Raw genomic sequence first — 15,285 nt, 5'->3', positions numbered from 1 at the left:
TCATAATTAAAGAATGAACATGTTTTCCATGTACATCAGAAATCATAAGCCCTTAGTAAATAGTGTATATAGTCAGAAATAATTTTGGTTCAGAGTATTTTAAGTAAAACTATTACTGTAAATAATAATAGTAGTTACTATATTAGTATAATATTAGTGTAATGCAGTTATTATAATTTTGTCTGTATTGCGGTAAAATCATAGCATCGTATGTCATTTTGCAGGTGAATTTAGCAAATACCAGTATTGAACTATCGCGGCAAAATATCTACAGATTTGCTAGGATATTATTTCCTCCTAAAACAGAGGTGAGTCGATTTTTTAATGTTTATTCACGATTATAATGTTATATTTTTTAGTTGACATGCCATAGTTCTAACAAGTTAAGTAATGCGAAAATGAAATGAATTCTAAGTTGTGGATTGATATTTTGCGGGCTTTCCTCAGGTCCATCATTGAACGCTTTCATAAATATGTGATCATTTCTTGGATTTTTGCCATACAGAGAGGGAGAGAGAAATGAAATTTAAATATATTCCAGTTAGAACTTCGAACAGAAAACATTTGCAGTAGGAAAATATTATCTTGTAATATGAATAACTGCTTTTGCTTATATCCGCACGAATTATAGTCTACAAAAATATTGTTCAGTTTTTAGGTAGCTAAGCCAATAAAGTAGTAAATATTTGAGAAATGCATTCAGCAACACACAGCTGAAAATCAGTTTACTATAAGTAAAATCACATTGAATTGGGAAGGGTGAAAATATGTGACTGGGCCGAAGATCACCAATTTTATTTTATAAAATACCTTTAGAATTCGGAGCAGTCAGTGGCAGCTCTTAAGAGAAGTTACATTGGTAAAAGGTACGATTTTGTCTTTACATGCTAAGAAAAGAAAACTTCCCGAGTGCTCTAATTCTTGTATACGTAATTTTTTTTTTCGTTTAGTTTGTAGTGATCAAATCGTAATCTATACCGATGCAACTTTCCAACTTTCCTCAAGAACTGTCACTGGGAACATTGCTGAAATAATTTTTAAAAATCACAACTATACACTAACGAGGGCTGGGTAGGGGATCTCGGTTATTTGAATGATATTTTTCTGTTTTGTTTCAAACACCGTAATAATAGGTTTACCGAATATAAAATGCAGTTAAGTTTTTTTTCTAATAGTGCATATCTTGTGATTAGTGAGTTAGATTAATCTGTTGCAGTATACTGATATCTACCTTAATGACATTACTATTTTAGTTACAAGAAACTAGGAAGAATCTGTCTGTTGATTACGACAGAATCAGTAATGCAAGTGAGTAAAGGAGTGTAACCTTCAGTCTGTTTATATAAAAACTGTGGAATGCATTTTTAATTGAACGAGGGACAGTCAAAAAGTTCCCAGAATTTTGTTGTATCTCTTTTATTATCACAATATAAGTACACATTTATTTAATCGCCTTCAAAGTAGGCACCTTCAGGACACATACTAGCTCCACCGCTCCTGCCATTTCTGGAAACACCTGCTCCTCTCACCCAGTCCTCTTTTGGTATCTTCTGAAGTTCAGCTATTGCGTTGGTTTTGATTTCTTCTATGGTTGCGAAATGGGTACCGGTGCTGTTTCCGTAAAGCACTGACACCATGAGTTGTTTTTAAGGCTGTCGAAGCACATTTTCCCATTTTATGCATGAATATTTTTGTGCGTTGCTCGAACTGCGACATTGCTGTAACCACCATACTCTCCTCCGTTCAACTACGTTACTCATACACTGCCTCTGTGACCTGTTCATACTTGTAAAATTCTAAGTAGGTAACCTAAGGACTGTAGTTATGATTGAATCACTAACTGAAAGTGCAAAATCATGCCGGGAACTTTTTGAATGCTCCTCGGTATATTCATGGTGGTACAAATAAATTGGTGGTACAATATTACTATATATAATGCAAGATTGTTGTATTTATTTGATTTCATATAATGTTGCTATATTTACGTAAATATATTTTAATCAACAGGTGTTATCTAATTTCTGCAAACAAGGATTCGACGATGCATTGAGATTTCTTCATAGAAATAACCTAATAAATTGTACAAGATGTCTAGCCGTTCAATCCACTTTCACCGTATCAGAGACCTTGGATGAGAGTTTCGATTATGATCCACAATGTGATGAGTGCAGACTACAACGACAGGTAAGTTATAAAAGAATCATGCTTCAATAAGGTTATGAATTGAGTTACTGCTAGAGTATTGTGTATTTGGAAGTCATGAAACAATCAAGTCTTGCATTAAATTGTATATACATTTAGCAAGGATTTCCAGAATTTCTTTGTTATTATTATTTAGCAGTTTGCTTAAGACCTGATTTAAAGAAAATATTTAAGACTTTTATTTATTTATTTATTATTATTTGCATAAAAATCTTTTAAACAATTGCTATTCTATTCGTTATAGAGTTACGATTGATAAATTTGTTCACTATAGAAATGACACTGTTGTGGAGCTCTGACGTTAAGTACAAGTTCTCTTCCCTTTTGCAATATTCATTTGTTAGGCCGCGTTCAGGATGATTACTATAAATGTAAGAGAACAACATAGAAAAAAATCACGAAACAAATAGTCACCCTCAAGTGTAAAAAATCCACTCTTTATAACAAACAGCTATTCGATTATTGTTTTAATCTACGGACAGATAAACATTTTCAGTCGATGACGTTACAGCACCCCGCATAAATTCTTCATGCTTTCCTAGTGGTTAATCCACCCGCTATTGGCGCCCGGGTTTGACACCGATGGGCCAACATTAAACGTATTACAATGGTTTGGATTTCACATTGAATTTTAGGTCCACGTCTCATATAGCCTTAGTTCTGAAAATTAACATTAAATTTTAAGAATAATAAAACAAACCGCACATCGTACAAGCTGCCAGGTAAATGATGCCTTTACTCTCCCATATATTGGGAATAAAACAAGGTAAACCTACGGTTAGTTAAAGAACTTTTATTCAAATATATGTGTTTTTATTCCGTATAATACAAGATTGATTGATTGATATGAGTTTACCGTTTCTTTCCGCGGTGAGGCTGTATGACATGTGGACCTACAGCTTAACGTGGGATCCTAACTACATGAGCTCGCACCGGGAATCAAACCCCTGGTCTCTTGCACCAAAGGCGCGTATGCTAACTATATAGCCACGAAGCAGCTTTCCGTATGAGAAGAAATTCAAAGAAGGTTAAGTAATGTGTTTTAAGTAACATACATACAGTTTATCGTTACTTTCATATATATAGGATCAATATTAACAGATCAAAATCATATTCACGAAGAAATTAAATGTCGACTAAAAGCAGGGAGTTCGTGTTATTATTCATTTCAAAATCTTTTGTCGTCGCGAATTCTGTCGAGGAATTTGAAGCTTAAAATATATAAAACGATAATCATGTGTGTTGTGAAATATGGTTGCTTAGTCTGAGAGAAGAACGTAGACTGAAAGTATTTGAGAATAAAGTCCTGAGGCGAATATTCGAATCCAAGAGGAACGGGAATGGGGAATGGCAGAAACTTCATAACGAGGAACTACATAATTTGTACGGTTTACCAAACACTGTTAGGGTCTAGTCTAGAAAGCTCAGGTGGACAGGTCATGTAGCCAGAATGAAAGAAAGTAGGAACACTTTCAAAGTTTCGACTGGAAATCCAGTCGGCAAACGTGCATTAGGACTAGGCGTAGATGGGATGTCAATATTAAGACGGATCTCGCAGAAATAGAAATACAAAGTGAAAACTTTAGTTAGTTAAGGACAAAACGCGGCACTGAACCTCCGGATTCCATAGGCCATAGAGTTAGTTAGTTAGTTTATCGTAAATGTTAATTAAGGATATTTTAATCATATAATGAAGATAAAAATATGTTAAGGTCGTCTTCCGGGACGATATAATTTCAGTTTCTGTTCGATGATTTTCCTCAGGATATACAGATCAGGTGTTTACTAGATATATTTTCGTGAAGGTAAGGTTCTCTTCTCATCACCACTACTTACAACAAACAGCTTTACAGTTACTGTTTTAAGTCGCATATAATCAAACAACAATTTCCTGACGTACTACCAGCATTAGCCCTTTTCAATGAAATTTGATATTTAGCTCAATAAAGATCTGTTTGCTGACTTGACAAGGCATAGCAACGCTACTGTAATAAATAAATAAATAAATAAATAAATAAATAAATAAATAAATGATGAAATGTCTTTACTTAACAGGAAGCACTAGTGGACAAGGTTCCTGACACCATTCTTACCCTTTTCCAAGAAGCAATCGATTCTGCCAACAAAGGACTCATCAACTGGGTGTTTAAGCACAGAGGCATGAAGCTCCTTTCGATCCTTAGTTTACCATGTATACTGCCAGCGGATATCGTGTACGCTACATTTACCAAGTAAGTATTTTGTCATCTTTCTGTTCTTTTTGTGCATTGGGGGCAATATATTATGACTACTTTAAATATTCTGACAACAGAATTGCCTCAAATCTAAAAAGAAGAAAACAGTTTGATAAGCAAATGAAAAATGAAATCTCCAGGTTTTTACATTCCACTCTAAGCTAAAGGAGGTGGATGATTGAATGATTATGAATGAATTGGTAGAATGAGCATGTGGGAGGAAATGGGAGAATCTCGAGAAAACTCTCGCGCACGATGTTGTCCTCCACAAGTTCATGGCCTGCAATCGAACTATGGATCTCTTACACCAGCATCAGTACGTAGCTGCATTTAATTTATAAATATATATATATATATATATATATATATATATATATATATATATATATATATATATATATATATATATATATATATATATATATAAACAAGACAGAGATAGATATGCTATAAATGTTAAACAATATTACGCTTTATTTTTAAGTATAATTGGTTGGAATAGTTAATCCCTGTTGGTACAATTTCAGTTCCCAGTATCTTCTGAATGAGTTGGCTTCTAATAGTATAATACTGTATATCTTAAAGAACGTGCCTCTTTTTCTTTCAGATCCAGAAAATGGCATATTAATCGGTCCATCCAGTCCGAAGATACTGGGAATAGAAGTTACCTAAGGGACTATGCACTTCTGCATATATATTTGTACTTGCATGCACAAAATGAACAGTGAGCGATTTCGATCAATATGTGATCCTTTTCAGACATATATAGATTATAAGAAAGAAATAGATTGTCATCAAATAATCATACTTCAAATGTATTTAATATGACTTAACAATAAAGTTAGATTGAAATTAAGCTTGGCTTTATAGCTGCAGTTTGAGTATAAGAAAAGTACCGTCATATATATATATAATAGTATTTGGTTTTATTAACTGCTATTATTCTAGGATAGAAATGGCAAAAGGAAAAAAAGTATATTTTGTAAGTCCTGTATTCTATAGTTCAAAAACATACGCACTACGCAAAAGCGATGAAAAAAGATTGCAGGCTTTCGAAATATGGGTTGAAAAAGAATGGAGAAAATTGAATAGGTCGAACGGGATACAAATTAGGAAGTTGCAAATAGTTGGGAGAAAAGAACAAACAATATTAGATGGAATTAAAAAAAGAGAAACTTGTTGTGTGACATTAACTGATAAGAAACTATACTTCGATTATCATTTATTTGCCTTAATCATCCGTCTCCCGTAGCCTAACAGGCAGTGGCGTATTTAAGGGAGACATCCGGACTTAAGCCCCCCTCCGAAATTTTATTTACTATTATGAAGTAAATGCTTGCAGAATTTTCACATTTTCCAGACAAAATCAGCAAAGCCCCCTCCCCCAAAACAAAATCGTAAATACGCCACTTCTAACAGGTATAATCGTGTAACATTAAACTAAAAAAAAATCATTTCATTAAAATTTGGTTCTACTAGTTTCGGATGTGGATGCCGTAAATATACTTCCAAACAATTCTTCTTTCCAATTTCGCTATGGAACGTAGTAGTACTGTTGTTATAATGAATACTTTTTCTTAATATCAGTTTTGCTATTTTTATTTCTAATTTCAAACACGTTTGTAAACATTTTACGAATAAACCTGTCTTCAAAAGCAACTTGTCACCAAACTTTTGACACTTGAGGGGTTAATAAGCATAGGTCGAAACACTTCAGGGCTGCAAAATCGCTGAATATGCATGAAATAAGTTTTAAAACAATTTAGCTCGAAAATTATTTGACTGCAGTCAAAGCTGTTCAAGAAATTTTGAAGTAGTAAGATTTTTATCTAAATATCTGTGTCGCAAAGTACGACAAATTTTAGAAGGCAATCCTTCGCCCAATTGTCATTAAGTTAAGAGAAATTTATGTACACTTTACACTATAACGATAGCTTCTATTTCCTTTTTATCAACGCCATTCACTGCAAGATTAATAGTTACTTTTGTGTATTTTTATTTCTTTAATTTCTTAATTTTTACAATGAAAGAATCAAAGTAGAAAATCATTGTTAATTTATATTTTGTTGCAGATTTGTATCTACAGCTCCAACGCTAGGCCATAATCTATGGTTGCTAAGTAAAATGATTCTCGATCATTTGATGCACCTAGTCAATAAAATGAACAAGAAACGCCAGCAGATTAGTGCCAAAATCTCTTGTCATATGGCCATTACAGAATATAGAGACAGTAAGTATATCCATTAACACGAGGCAAGTTTATAGTAACTGTGCTGAATTAACGATAGTATATTTATTTTCTATGAAAGAAGTTCGAAATTGGTAGTTTATTAGTAGTTTTCTTCTGAGATAATAAAATGATTCCGAAATGTAAAAATATTCATTTGAAATAATACATGTAATGTTTTGAAATTTCCTAGTATGCCGAAATTCAAATATTTAAATTTATAATGTAGAGAACATTATTCCCTGTAGCTTTTGATGATAATCGTTCGTGTTATTTATGTTCGTAGTCTCAGGTTCGATTCGCGGCGCCGGAGCAGTTTCTGGTGATGACTCACGGTTGTGAAGCGATTTTTGGGAAGCTGTTCTTGTTAAAAAGTAGCGAACTCTGTTCTAGAAAACCGTAAATAATAGTGATGAGAATTATACGAGGGCTATCCAGAACACTTTGAAGCTATTTTTCCACATCATCGCCATGCAAATTAAAGCACCTATTATGCCGTGGCACAAGTTTTTCAATACCGTCATGGTAGAAATCAGCCACCTGCGATTTCAACCACTGGCTTAGAACGGCATAGAATTCAGCGTCAGTATCAAAACGTTGTGTAGCGAGCCATATCTTCATCGCTGGGAAAAGGTGGTAGTCGCTTGGTGCCATATCCGGGCTGTAGTGGGTGATCGAACACCTCCCATTCAAAACCATCCAAGAGCTCTCGGATACGCTTGCCCGTCTATTGTTGTGAGAAAACAACACCTTCGCTTCGGCCTCCACAAGCTGATGGATTTCAGTTGGCTTGTGGTTTTTTGCCAACATAAACCTAATCACAGAACGCACCTGACAAGAGGCGGGATTTTCTATTGCAGTGGACATTGTTACACGTCACAGAAAGCACAGTAAGAGCGTCACAGTCCTCAGTCTATCTCAGCTGGATGCGTACTGAGTGTGGCAACGTTCTGACACCAAGTTGGCGATTCTAGCCCCGCCCACTGCCGCGAAGGCCAAAACGTCTGCTACTTCATTTACAGCCCTTGCATTTTTGGATAGTCCAACAAAAGTACATAACACTATAAATTTATAGGGTTTCAAAGTTATTGATAGCTAACTGAAATCGTAAATGTAAGTAAATTGTGTTTGTCATGGAATTTGGTACTTCTGAAATAGTCTCGAATCTTATTTAGTTTTGGTATTAATTATTTATGAAGAACGGATATAATTAGTTTATATTAAATGGCAACGAATAGTCAGTGAACCCACTAGGCCTTGCATGTGCAAATTGGGACAGTGGGTGGGCCAATTATAGAGGAGTTACTGGCATCGAAGTCCGTACTATTCAATAGAGAAACTCTCTCATCGTACATTAACATCACAGGGACACAAAAACTGGTATATAACGGAAACAACATATTTATTTACTAAAGAAGAGCAGAAAAAGTGTATTTATTTACCATTTTAATGGGAAACGTGACTTTTATATGTTCTGGACTAGCTGTCAGTGTTCGATGGTACACTGGATGTTTCAACGCGGAGAATATTTTCAAGGTGATCATCAGTTATCCAAGGAAAAGAAATCAGTTCAGTTTAAGAGATCATATAAAAAATACATTTTTGATTACGGGTCAGATGAAAGGGTTCAATAGGCCGGAACTGGCCCGGGGGCTGGCAGTTGTATATGGCTGCACTAGGCAAAACGTGAAAAATTATGCAAGCGATTTTTATCACATTGCTTAATACGAACAACGGAGAGAAAAGTACTGGACGCAAGTATTGTTGAATGACCATTAAATGTAACTATGAGCAGTTCAATTTGAAATTGGCACAAGAATAGCGGAATCTCCATTAAAAATGTAAAACAATTCCAGTAAGCAAAATTGGAATATACAACTACATGTTCGTTGACAGCGGAAAGAATACCATTAAAAATTCATGGTTACTTAAACGGAACAATGATTTAACTAATTCCATTGTACTTTGTATATGTGATTCGACTGAGTAGTCTTTTTTTTTACCTTCTACTATAAATGATGACATTTGTCTATCGTTTTCTATTTGTTTCGCTATGCTCGTGTTCTTGTGAGTTTTACTTTTATTTGATCTTTTCTCGGTCGATTTTAATTCGGGTCTTGGACGGGTGCAAATAGACCTTGTTGTTGGCGCACTCTTACCCTTATCCTTAAACGGAACAAGTTATTAAGCGGCTTGACAATTATGGTAATGATTATTTCTGAAATACTTAAATTTTAAAACGAAATTTATTGAACATGCTAGGAACAATACATTTAATTGATATTTTGTTGAATGAGAACCAGTTAGAAAGTTTTTTTTCTTGTTTCTTTAATTGCGTTCTTTGGAGACTGTGCCATGTCTGTAAAACCAACTCCTCCTAGTATGCCCTTGAAGACATATATGTTAAAAAAAATTGAATTATGATGGTGTAGTCAGAGGCGGACCTAGCCCTGGGCGGGGCCAGTTTTTTCGAGTAACAAAAATAATTGAAGCTTGAAGCTATTATTTATATATTTTTGAAAGTTAATAGTAAGCTTATGATATCATAGTGTGAGTTGTGGTTGGCTCCCCCAGTTTTTACCTTCTAGATCCGCCTCTGGGTGTAGTTGATGAGAACTCGTAAATTCAATTTTCGATTTGAATGGTGTTATTACAGTAAACTTACGTCCCTTTCCTTCTTTTTGCAGCGAAATTCGACATTGAAGCTGTCAATGATTTCGACACGAGATTGCAGAACAACATCAACTTCAATTTTACACTGAATCTAGATGAAGGGTAAGTATCTAGCAAAAAGGGTGTAATAGTGAGAGCACGATTGTTCAGTGGTAGTGTGCTCGCTTCTGCTGTGAGAGATTTGTTAGTCATGTGAGCTTAAGGTGGATAACATCATAGCTCTGAAGTGTTCTCGAAATTTTCCTGCTGCTATTTTTTTTTTTTTTCTTTATCATAATCATTCGCTTCCATTCGTGTTTTTCTTCGTTGGACCTGAAACTAAAAATTCCATTTTAACTTTCGACAGCTACATTTCGTGAAAATGATGTATAATGTATGGATGAAAGACTAAAGGAATTGCGTATATATTTACGAAGATGGGTGGAAACGTTAGTGCTCCGAGAAAAGCCGCGGACACAATGTTGTCTATCACAAACTCATGGTCTGGAATCGAACCACGGGCCCTGTGGCTCCGTGTAACGTAATCGCTAATGCTCTTACCTTTGGTGCGGGACACTCGGTCGAAAAAGTGTAAGCCTGAGTGAGCCAGCCATCCTGAGTTTTTCTTATTCCCATCAAGCAAATGCCGGGATGGTACCTAACATTTATGTCCCAGGCCGCTTCGTTCCTTTCCCAATCTTGTCTTCCTTCCCTTTCCTCGGATAGTGTGATCGGTAACGGGCTAATATGGCCATAGACGCCAAAAGTCTAGAAATTTCATCCTAATCCGAACCACGGACCCTTCACAGCAGAGGTGAGAGCGCTATCACAGCTCCATGCCTTCCTTGTCAAAAGTTGAGTACAAACTATTTTCACAAGACATATTTATATTTTTATTGTGTTGACATTGCATGTCTTCTCCATTAAAGTTGTCTTGAAAGAATTAAATAGCTACTTGAAAGTTCCAGTTTGAATAAAACGTATGAAAACCCAGGAATGATTAATAGGTATTAGTTTTTATTGTTTACTTATGTTATCGATAATATTTAGAATATAAAATAGTACGAGAAAGTACAAGATAAAATTATGAGATGAAAATTCAGTCTACAAATAATCTGCCTAATTTCAGAAAATTATTTTTACTGTGATTTTGTAATTTTTTTTTTCATGTTAAATTATTGTATTTATGAGCAATTATAGTGTCATAATGTGCATTGAAGTCTCGAAATTTGTTTTCTGTATTATAAACCAAGATTATAGAGTGCTTTCCGTAGGAACTTTCTTGTACTCGTTCCGTTGATGTGAATGTTTGATTTGTAGATCAATTAAGTCCAGGGACGTGAAATTTTCACAGGAAATAGGGAGTAGAACATTCCGATCTAAGATATCAATATGAAAATTTGTTGTAGCATTTCCAGCGGTCCCATACTTGCTGTAAAATGAAATACGTCGTATTTGTTTTATTTCTATTGAAATTTACATGATTTAATCTCGATTTTCAGCGATATGTGTGTACAGCAGCCTTCTGCCATAAAATATCCCAACAAGCTGTTAAGCCAAGCACCTCACAGAACTAATTTGACCGTCAACAATCTCGATTCTCCAGTGGATGACGACACCTTTGAGCACATCTTGCGAGTGACATCACATCAGGATGCTGTTATGGCATTCTATTACATGGACGAGCGCAATGAGGTAAGTCCAAGCGTCAGCTATGGCATAGGTATTCACAGAAGTTTAAGATTAGTTAGCATTTCTACTTTCGATTGGGTAGGCATGAGTTGTATTTCCAGTGCGAGCAGACGTGTTCAGTTTTAGCTACACGGCTATAGTGTCGATGTGGAAAAAGTTTGTTGAATTTAAATTAAAGAAAGTCCAATGTCTTTCCAAGCGTTATAGGTACACTATATCTGTGAGGCCCATAATGGCAGATACCTACCTGAAATTATATTTGGGGGCGCGGTGGCTCAGTGGTAGAGCGTTCTCCGGTAGTTGGAGTCCCTGGTTCGATCCCAGCCCGCGCCGTGTGGACTTTGTGGTGGACAAGCGTAGCTCGTGGGTTTTCTCGGGATTCTCCCGTTTCCTCCCACTTTCTTCATTCCACCATATCATTCATTTCTTATCATCACCGTCTCCTTTAGCCTAACCGGCATAATGTGGCACGTAAAACTAAAGATTTCATTTCATTTTTTGAAATTATATTTCACACATAAGTGTAAACAGTCTCCCATCTTTGGTCTTTAAGTCTTTGAAATATCAATGGAAACTAATGATAATTAAAAAAAAAGTTGTTATTCACAGTTAGAACTCTTGGTGACTTTTGGTCCACCCTGTATATTGTTTATTATTTTCAATTATAAGTGAGTATAGAGCTTTTATTTCCGTTAGTACTTCAGAAAGGTATTTGCTTGAGAGTATTTTTAATGATAAATGATAAATTGTTATCCTTTAAAAATTGTATCAAATCTCTGATAAGTTGCAGATGTTTTGGTGCTAAAATGGATACTTAATGGCATAGTTAGTGTTCATATTTTTAAATAATATTTGCATAAATCCCAGTCTTATATTATTACTAGCCTTTGGCCAGCTGGGGGCTTCGCCCCCAGACCCCCGTATTTCCTCGGCCTACGGCCTCGCATGTCATATGTTCGTGCATTTATTCTTAATGTTTCCTTAAATCGGCCCAACATCCCCAGATCTCATATTTATCATCCTTTGCTCCTTAATACTCTGCTTAATAACACACAGTTTAGTTTTTTATAGCAACCTTTGTTTTGTCAACCACAATTTATCGACTTATTATATAATGAATGATGATATTGGATTCTCATTTTCAAATTTTTTTCTTATTTATAATTTTCAAAAAAGAAATCTGGGATTTTTGTTCGACCATAACTCTTGCATATTTGTAAGACAAAGGTCGATTCTTTTTCTTGTAACTTTTTAGTATTTCCACACCACCCCTGTGGTATCCTGCTACACGCATACTCCTTTGAATGAAAGCTTTTGCTTCGTCATGTCTTTCGTATACTAAAAAAAAACTGGAACGTAAGTGGTATTTGTGTCTGGGAAGGTTCGTATCATAGTGTGAAAATGAAGTTCAATATGATTTGTATTTGGACAGGCACCAAGCATTCTCCATAAAGAAGCTTAAAGGGATTTCTTTTTGCGTAGACTCTTATGTTACTATCAGCCCTCGGACCTCCGAGTATGCTCGGCCTACGGCCTTCTATTTCTTATATATGTACCGTGTTATGCAAAAATGAACTAAGCGCCAAACTCTGAAAATCCACGTAAATGCAACTATTGGTTCCTAATAATCATTTGAACGTTTTGTACAATCGAAAAGAGAGGAAAACCAACACCTTTCCAAAAACAGAAACATAATTTCACTTTTGATTACGGCAACATTTATGCTGGACATCAACCTTTATACGTAATTTTCTTAAAATTATGAAAGTGGCGCTTAGTTCGTTTTCGCAGGACACGGTACATATCAGCTTTTGCTTCAACAGTGAATTTCGTGAACTTGCTCTTCATATTTCCTGAATTTGCCCATCCGGGGGCTTCGCTCCCACACTCTCTCTTTGCTCGGCCTACGGCCTCGCACCTCTTGAACCTTGATTCTATCGTTTCTTTTCCTATTGCAACTATCTAAAAGAAAATATTCTGTATCCCAAGAAAACGTCCATTTAAATAACATGGGGAAATTCTTCATCCCCTCTTTAGACCCCCTAAAAATTAAAAATATTCACTTTTGGCAATTTTCCTGTGGGTTTGTCCCGAAAAGCTATAATCATGTCAAATTTAATCATTGTAGCCCTGCAGGAAGTGCTCAATAATTTGAGGGTGTAAAAGGTGTCCCATATAAATAACATGGGAAAGATTTTTCAGTTCCCTATAAAACCACAATAAAGTTGGAATTTTTTACTTTTGGCAATTTTTCTGTCGGTTAGTCCTGGAAGGCTACAATCATGCCAAATTTCATCATTCTAATCTTGCCGGAAGTGCCTAAACATTTTGGGGTATAGAAGACGTCCCATATAAATAACATTGGAAAGATTTTTCAATTCCCCATAAAACCACTTTACGTTTAGAAATTTTCATTTCTGATGATTCACTTAGGTAAAGCTAACGAAAACGTACAAGCATACCGAATTTGAAGTTTTTATTCCAATTCTAAGTACCTAAAACATGAGATTATATGTCTAGAAAAAGTCTCATTTAAATAACATGGGGAAATTCTTCATCCCCTCTTTAGACCCCCTAAAAATTAAAAATATTCACTTTTGGCAATTTTCCTGTGGGTTTGTCCCGAAAAGCTATAATCATGTCAAATTTAATCATTGTAGCCCTGCAGGAAGTGCTCAATAAATTGAGGGTGTAAAAGGTGTCCCATATAAATAACATGGGAAAGATTTTTCAGTTCCCTATAAAACCACAATAAAGTTGGAATTTTTTACTTTTGGTAATTTTTCTGTCGGTTAGTCCTGGAAGGCTACAATCATGCCAAATTTCATCATTCTAATCTTGCCGGAAGTGCCTAAACATTTTGGGGTATAGAAGACGTCCCATATTAATAACATTGGAAAGATTTTTCAGTTCCCCATAAAACCACTTTACGTTTAGAAATTTTCATTTCTGATGATTCATGTAGGTAAAGCTAACAAAAACGTACAAGCATACCGAATTTGAAGTTTTTATTCCAATTCTAAGTACCTAAAACATAAGATTATATGTCCAGAAAAAGTCTCATTTAAATAACATGGGGAAATTCTTCATCCCCTCTTTAGACCCCCTAAAAATTAAAAATATTCACTTTTGACAATTTTCCTGTGGGTTAGTTCGGGAAAGCTACAATCATTCCAAATTTAATCATTGTAGCCCTACAGGAAGTGCTCAATAATTTATGTCAGCTCATGTAGTTTTATATATAGTTAGGATATAGTTTGCATTGAAATATAAGTTCCAACGTTCCAGTTTCTTTGTTAAACCAAAGTAACTTGAATATCTTCTCTAGGTCAGGTTTGATTTGATTGGATTTAAAGCAGTATCAAAAGGAATTCGATAGAATAGAATTGTTTTAGATTTAAGCCACGTTATTTAAACCCTTCTAAATTTTTCTTTCGTTGATGGTTGAGATTTCCCAGTCCTCTGTTACGTACTCATTGTTGAGTTAAAGCGTTCAGCAGCTAATCATTGTGATTAGATGTTTAAAGTTACAGGAAGGAAGTTTTGTGTTTGCATTAGTTCCATTTTCCACTGCAAGTTTGGACAGCTCATCTACTACTTCATTGTTCCAACACGAACTTCACATTTAATATTATAATCCTTCAAGTGAAAATTTATAACTGAACATCTCCCAGCGACGTGCAAGATAATATTATCAGTGTTATGGTTTTATAGGATATATCTCCATTGTTGTAGTGAAAAGAAAATCAGTTTTTTTAATTAACAGTCAAATCATACATTTTCATATTGTAGATCAGTTCATTGTAGTGTGTTTTGCGAAAGACTTGTTAGTTTTTTTTTTTTTCTGCTCTTGTAAATTACTGAGGAAAAATTGATTTGTTTTATCGCTATTGTGCAGACTAGGAAATTGATTTTCTGTCCATGTATTACAATATAACTAGGTAGGTAGTTCATATAATTATATATTTTTTTTTCCTCCTTGCAGGTTAAAGTCACGGAGATATTTGATGTCACTAATGCTGATACGGATGCAGTATTAAGTCCTGAAGAACGAGCTACAAATAGCAATCTGGAGTTCGACGATACACACTTGAATGTTCCGTACAATTCTTGGGGTCTACATCAGACACTTCTTGTGGATGGTGAGTATGAAATTGAAGACTTAATGTCTTTGTTTTGTGGCTTACTTTATCTGTCTAACAAGCTTAGATGTAAAGCTAGGTTCCTTGTTTTAATCTACAATTCACCCCCAGCGTCTAATGGTGATAAATTATACGT

The 15,285-nt window shown here is 35.1% G+C and overlaps 1 protein-coding gene across 3 annotated transcripts in view; it reads left to right on the top strand.

Annotated features, from left to right (window-relative positions):
* LOC145670431 (patatin-like phospholipase domain-containing protein 2) overlaps positions 1–15,285 on the top strand; it is a 45,318-nt gene that overhangs the window by 24,594 nt on the left and 5,439 nt on the right. For all 3 annotated transcript variants that reach the window (XM_081739100.1, XM_081739101.1, XM_081739102.1), the window contains 7 exons: positions 225–308; positions 2,008–2,184; positions 4,258–4,433; positions 6,509–6,666; positions 9,351–9,438; positions 10,818–11,010; positions 14,993–15,149. In XM_081739100.1, the coding sequence (XP_081595226.1) occupies positions 225–308; positions 2,008–2,184; positions 4,258–4,433; positions 6,509–6,666; positions 9,351–9,438; positions 10,818–11,010; positions 14,993–15,149 (1,033 nt within the window). The remainder of the gene's footprint in view (positions 1–224; positions 309–2,007; positions 2,185–4,257; positions 4,434–6,508; positions 6,667–9,350; positions 9,439–10,817; positions 11,011–14,992; positions 15,150–15,285) is intronic.

The sequence above is a fragment of the Thermobia domestica genome, chromosome 14 (assembly GCF_964235325.1).
Source record: "Thermobia domestica chromosome 14, izTheDome1.hap1.1, whole genome shotgun sequence".
NCBI lineage: Eukaryota > Metazoa > Arthropoda > Insecta > Zygentoma > Lepismatidae > Thermobia > Thermobia domestica.
The sequence above is the reverse complement of the archived record's forward strand: the minus strand, read 5'-3'. Positions and strand labels throughout refer to the sequence as shown.